This window comes from Gavialis gangeticus, unplaced genomic scaffold, assembly GCF_001723915.1.
Source record: "Gavialis gangeticus isolate Ggan-Ray unplaced genomic scaffold, GavGan_comp1, whole genome shotgun sequence".
Classification (NCBI taxonomy): domain Eukaryota; kingdom Metazoa; phylum Chordata; order Crocodylia; family Gavialidae; genus Gavialis; species Gavialis gangeticus.
The window spans coordinates 22,638,980-22,646,064 of NW_017729025.1; the positions used below are offsets into that span (position 1 = coordinate 22,638,980).

Here is a 7,085-nt window from a genome sequence, read left to right on the forward strand (position 1 = left end):
AGTGTCTGTCCAGGGTTTTGTATCACCACATGAAGTTTTGTAAATGTAAATTCTGCCCCATTGTTACAACAGCTACCCAAAGTACAGTGTCCTGTCATCAGTGCCTCAAAATATTCCTTTCAGTTGATCAACATCCATTTTCAGTCGATCAAAACCCATCTTACTTGATTACAGTGTAACCTCCAGACCAATCAAAAACTTGCAAAACACAAGGTCACAGCTGGACAACCCCAAACAGGATCCAAACGGTTGACCATGGTAATAGGATGGTCCCCCTTCCTCCCTGCTTTGCTCAGACTTTAACTGACCAACTATCAAGGAAAAGTGCTTTGAAGCTATACAGTTAAACAGTATCAGAGCAAAACAGAATTGCCGGCAAGGGGTGTGCGCCAGGAGAGACTGAAAGAAATCACTACAACGTTGCACCAGCTCTTCATAAAGTAGGATCCTGCTCAGTGAAAGCTGTAAGGAAACTGCTTCCTGGCCTGCACTGGTGAGAAAACACTCTTGCAGCTAAACATATACAGTAAAATCCCCGTTATCCAGCATTCTACTAGCCAGAATACTCTATTAACTGGCACCACGCTGCTACCGCCACTGCTGCCGCATCGCCACTACCTACCACCCTGGGCCACCACTGGCACATGCAAGCCACATGCAGCTGCCATGTGCATGCCACATGCAACCAGCCCATGCTGCTGCCACCACCACCACCACCATCCACCACCCCATGCCGCTGCCAAACTGCCAGGCTGCATATTAGCTATCAGATCGGTATTAGCCAATATGCCTGGTTAATAATCGGCCATCGGTATTGGACAAAAACTTCTCTTGTTAAATCAGTGCACCCCTATCAATAGCTACTGTGCACAGATACCTACACTGATTATGGCACTATTCAGTACAGAGATTATTGGCCGTGTGGTAACTCCTAGCCCTTGCAGTTGCCATGTGCACCTACCTGTGCAGCTGCTTACACCATGTTCTCTGTCCCTGCCAGATCCAGACTACAACATGCATATTCATTTATCCAGTTTCAACTTATCCAATTTGAACAGGTTAGGGGCTATTTAGAAAAGAGTACAGGTCCATGGGGATGGATACAATGCATCCAAGGCTGTTGAGGGAGTTGGTTCATGTGATTTCAGAGCCACTAACCATTATCTTTGAAAACTTGTGGTGATCAGGGGAGGTTCCAGACAATTGGAAAAGGGCAAATATAGGGCCCATCTTTAAGAAAGGGAAGAAGGAGGATCCAGGGAACTACAGACCAGTCAGCCTCACCTTATTCCCTGGAAAAATCATGGAGCAGGTCCTCAAAGAATCTATTTCTAAGCACTTTGAGGCAAAGAAGGTGATTAGGAACTATCAGCATGGATTAACCAAGGGCAAGTCACAACTGACCAACCTCACTGCCTTCTAAGATGAGATAACTATCTCTGTGGATGCGGGGGAAGCGGTGGATGTAATATATTTTGACTTTAGCAAGGCTTTTGATACCATCTCCCACAGTATTCTTGCAAGCAAGCTATGGAGGTATGGGTTGAATGAATGGACTGCAAGGTGGATAGAAAGCTGGCTGAATTGCCAGGCTCAATGGACAGCAATCAATGGCTCAATGTCTAGCTGACAGCTGGTATCAAGTGGAGCGCCCCAGGGGTCTGCTTTAGTAGGAGTGCTGCCAGCAGATCGAAGGAAGTTATTATTCTGTTCTATTTTACACTGGTGAGGCCACAACGGGCCAGTACTGTGGTCAGTTTGGGGCCCCCCACTACAGAAAGGATGAGGACAAGTTGAAGAGAGTCCAGCAGAGAGCAATGAAAAAGGCTTGGGGGTTGGGCACATGACTTCTGAGGAGAGGCTGAGGGAACTGGGTTTATTATCTGCAGAACAGAAGACTGAGAGGGCATTTAATAGCAGCTTTCAACTATCTGAAGGTTGGTTCCAAAGTGGATGGAGCTGGACTGTTCTCAGTGGTGGCAGATGACAGAACAAGGAGCGACGGTCTCAAGTTGCAGCAAGGGAGGTTTAGGTTGGATATTAGGAAAAACTTAATCAATGGCTCAAGGTCTAGCTGGCAGCCAGTATCAAGTGGAGTGCCCCACGGGTCGGTCCTGGGGCCGGTTTTGTTCAACATCTTCATTACCAGTCCAGAAGATGGGATGGATTACACACTCAGAAAGTTCACAGATGACACCAAGCTGGGGGTTGCTATTAAATCACTAGGAGGGTGGTGAAGCACTGGAACAGGTTATGTAGAGAGGTGATGGAATCTCCATGTTTTTAAGGCCTAGCTAGAGAAAGCCTTGGCTGATCTAGTTGGTGCTGGTCCTGCTTTCAGCAGGGGGTTGGACCAGACGACCTCCTGAGGTCCCTTCCAACCTGAATTTTCTATGATTCTTCTATGATTCTATGATTATTCTAACTTTCCCCACACAGGGAGGGTAGAAAAAGTTTTTCTGGCAGAAATTTGTCTTTTTTGCTCAGATTTTATATAAATGGTTTTGAAATGTCCTGAAGTTGAGTCTTCTTATAGCTTGAACTATTGCTCTCCATGATCAGTTTTTTAATTCTCTTGCAAAGTTCCTATATTTTTCTCTCATATTATGTTTATCATGGGCTTCACGTTTGCTGATGTTGTACTATGGACCACCCAACTCAGGCCCAAAATTCCCCTTTCCTTCTGTACATGACTTCTAAGTACACATTCTGTTTCAGCTCTGCAACTGCTATTCTACAGGGCTAGAAGGGCACAGCCATCATTAATACAATGAACCTGACTACTCAGGAAATATGCAAATACACAACTCAAATAAACTGAAACAGGAAACCAAACATACAAAGGTTCCATGATCCCTTTCAGTAGCAGCGATCTTTAGGATTAGACATAGCCATTGTCTCAACTGAACAAAGCACTTACTATGGGCTTAATTTATGGCACATGAGTGAATCTGTTCCTATTCAGCACTAAATGTTTACATTTGGGTATGTGTTCAAATCTAAGAGAAGTCAATGGAGTAACTCTGCAGATGGTACAAGAATTACTACATAAATCAGGTGGAAATGTGAATCCCAAATTAGCTGCAGCCCTTTCAAGAACACCAAAAAGGACAGGGAAGGTATTCAATCAGCCAATTTTTCTGCACAAACATTTAACTTCACATCTGGGCTAACTGCATACAGTACAAAATTTACCCATCATCTACTAAAAAATCTATTTTCCCAGAGATAAAATCAACTTGTTCAAATAAAATCCTGTAGAAGTGGGTAAAGAACACTGACAACATTAAAACAATAAGGCTGCAGGAAGAGTTGTTAGGTTCATGTGCTGATTTTCAGTACCTGTGAAGCATCCTGAGGGAACACTGCATCAAAGGCAAACATCTTTGGGACAGCAACAACACCTCTCCTGTGACCCAAGTTGGAGGGTCCACTTGTAGATGGATCATAAAGTGTGATTTGCTTTTTTCGAGGGTCTACCTTTAGAAATGACATGGATTCGGATGTGTCATGAGTTCCATGAGAAGGACAGATTCTCACCATCACTTTCACCTGAAAGTCATTACAAGGAAAGCAACAATTTTAGTTCTCACTTACAGCTACAGTAAATAATTGCTAAGCATCCCTTGCAACCTTCCCCATTTCCCTTCCTGCCTCCCCCAAAACTTGAACATTTGTAACAGTGACATGATTCAAAACATCCTCTTGATAAATTCAGGCCAGATTTTCAGAAACGGGTTCTTGTGCATGAAATAAATTAATTTTTAAAATATCTACTTTTTCACCGTCAGTAGATGCTAATTTCATTTAGATAGCTGGGTACCTGATTTTCACGTATGATCAATGGTGGGTGTAAAATCAGAAAAGGAGATGGTAGTAAGACCTTTTTCTAAATCAGGGACAGTGAATCAGGTTCTAGATTTCCACTGATCAGGATGTTAATGTCCATTGGGTTTTTGACCTAAGGATCTCTTAGTCCATTTTTAACAGTTACTTGAATTAAAAAAAACAAAACAAAAAAACAAGGCAACTAAAACAGGATTGGGAAGCCCTAAGAGTTTTCAATTTCCCTCCTGCTAATTGACACATTTAAGTCCAATTCATTTATTACAAAAGTAGTACTGTAACCCCCATGGCCAGAAGCTTTTCATACTCATAACTCATTGCTAAGCACTTCACTGCTTGGCTTAAAGTTTGTTATCACTGCACAACTATTTTGACTTTTGAGTTTAAGGTGGGCGGGAGTTTAAGGCAGAGGAAGGAGGAAGGAAGGAAAGAAAATAAGAAAGCATTCAGAAGCCCAAAACCTCAAAACCAACTTGCTAAAACAGTTTCTAAGGCTATAAATGTTTGGCTTTTCATGCAATTGTCTAAGAGGTGGAATGTATTTTGTATATGACTGAAATGCATAACTTGAAGTTTTTAAAAGGAGCCTAAGGAAGTTGGCTGCCCAAATTCCAATGAACATCAGTTGTTGCTGGGCACCTGAACCTAATAAACTCCTTGAAAATCCTAGTCTTAGTTTGAAAATACAGGGAACCAAATTTCTGGAGCAAATAGGAAAAGTAAAATGCTACCCAAGGATCTATTCCACCTATAGTAATTTAGGTCTTTTCAAACTGAGGGGGAAATGCTGCCAAATTATCTACACCACAAATACCATTTATACCTATACAGAATGGTAAAATGCTAGCAAAGCAGAGTTGTGTATCTTTTTTGCACTGGTGCACAGTACACAGGGACAGAACAATAGTGAATCAGGCCCCGTACTTCCACTGATCCACTTTCTAGAGGATTCAAACTTAGAGAAAAGGCATATTCCACCAGTGAATCTGAGCAACCACCATGAAGCATTTAGATTACAAGTGGAATCATGGTGTTATGTCCTAACCTAAGTATCAAAAACCCCTGAGATAACCGAGACTTCACTATTCAGTTGTGCATTAGGCAGGAGTTCTTAAACTGCAGCAAACTGAAGCCAATGGACCACAACAATTTATACCAGCTGAGGACCTGACCCCAATGCCTTATTATACAGAGGGTGCCAAACATGAGACTCCTCCGCTTCAAAACACCATTGAACATAATAAGCAATCACTTCTCCTTTTAACTACCAATATACAAAGCAGAAAGCATGGGGTCTCATATATCAACCTGCCATCATCAGAGATGCTCCAGTCTACCTGACCAACCCTCCAGAACATGTGCCACTCCAAACACGGCACGTGTGTGTACTTGATATATTTAACTCAGGCCCCCATTACACAGGTAAAGGTGTAATGGTTTCTAATTCTTGATCCACAAAATTGTGCATCCTACTATGCCACACGTGCATAGGAGGCACAATTGTGGAATCATGGCTTATTGTTGGTGCAGGGGGAGCCTGGGATCCACTCTGTACCAGCAAGAAGCAAGCTCCCACAGCTGGGAGCACCCTCAGTTGAAGGGGCTCCCAGCCATGGGGGTGCCCCATGCACCCACAGGACTGGGGGATGTACCCCTGAGCCTTAGGGATTGTGGCAGCCATGTTCCCCCAGACCTCGGGGTTACACACTGGGAATGGTGCACCCCTGGGACTGGGAGACCTGTCAGCCGACAGAGCTTCCAGTTGCACAGGAGACCCTGCAACACGTGCATATTAAAGCTCAATAGCAACCAGCTATGAAGTTAGTACGCATTTTCAAGGTCTCACTTCACAGTTGGTTGGATTTTTTTGTGTGGTAAGTACTTTAGCACATAGCTGGTCTTAAGGTATTTGTGCAATTATCCAGTTAATTGTACAATACCAGTAATCTGTGTAGGGTGCCTCAGATATAGCACCAGAGGAGGGGAGGGTAGTGAGTGGAGATCACCTGTAAGGAATATCCCTACTTTCCAACAATTACTTGTTAACTTTAAACCTAAACTTTCCAGGCTTTCTAGCATTAGTTTTACAAACATAGTATTCAAATAATGGTGCTTAATTCAAATTACGTTGATTTACCCCATTAAGATGGGAACAGAAAACCAAACAACACCCACTCAAATTTATATTAGCTCTGTGTAAAATGCAACTAATACTAGTTAGAAATGAAGCTATTTTAATTGACACTGAAATAAAACGTCAAAAGAAAATAGTACTATCAAGGCTGAAAAAATGGATGTTGCATATGCCCTAAAAGAAAGCATTTTGTCCCATAACCCTACAGATGTACAAGACTGCTGTCCCTCTTTAAGTCCCATCAATCTGCTATCGCTTTTTCCCAAGACACCATTGTGCACGATTGTAGGTTAGCATGGATCCTTCCCTAACAAGGCAGCCAAGATGCATGACCTGGCTGTCCACATACTGCTGAAGGAGCAGCAATGCAACTTGGAAGGGCTACCTGTTTTACAGGACTGTGTTCTTCCTGTTTTGATCCAGGTCAAAACCCTTCGACAATCAAGACTGTGTCAAATGCAATATCTATTTATAGCCTAAAATACTTAGTTGAGGTGAAGACAGAACAAAACAGAATAGAAATCAGATCCCAGGAAGGGATCCAAGCAGCCTAAAGTGGGAGACCTTGCTGTCCAATCTCTGCTCTAGGGACAAGGTGGGTATATAGTCCCTTCCACCATAAGAAATGTAACAGCACTGTGCCCAAACCAATGAGATTTATTTGAATCTTAAAAGGAAGCACCTCTTTTCATTTCTCAACTGGGATCCATGTCAATAAGTGTTGATACTGAATATTTTGGATGTTGTAATGGGTCCCCAAGCAGCTCAATTCTCACTCACTACCTGTTCCCCTATTTCTGCAAAGAACAAAGCTATAAGCTTTTCTAGTAAATATTACAGGAGACTTCAGGGAAGGTGATATCACATCATTCAAACATGTTCATCCTGCTAAGCGGTCTCCGGATTTCAACGCTTTGCTTTATTTTCTCTATGGTGCTGATATGAATATGAAAAGACAGTCCTGGAAAATAAGCGAACCTTAAAATAAATGAAACAGCTGCTTCTAAAGAGAAAGTGCATTATAGGTGACAGATTCAAGGCTGATTCCCTATAAAAGCTGCATGAAGCTAGCTTTGTGTGCTAGAGTGCTTCCTTCAACCTTGAC

General features: G+C 42.6%; 1 protein-coding gene across 1 annotated transcript in view; it reads right to left on the reverse strand.

Moving 5' to 3' along the window:
- The window catches only part of KIF26A (kinesin family member 26A), a 108,111-nt gene that overhangs the window by 27,634 nt on the left and 73,392 nt on the right, over nucleotides 1–7,085 (reverse strand). Inside the window, exon 4 of the mRNA XM_019519897.1 lies at nucleotides 3,343–3,552. Within this exon, the coding sequence (XP_019375442.1) occupies nucleotides 3,343–3,552 (210 nt within the window). The remainder of the gene's footprint in view (nucleotides 1–3,342; nucleotides 3,553–7,085) is intronic.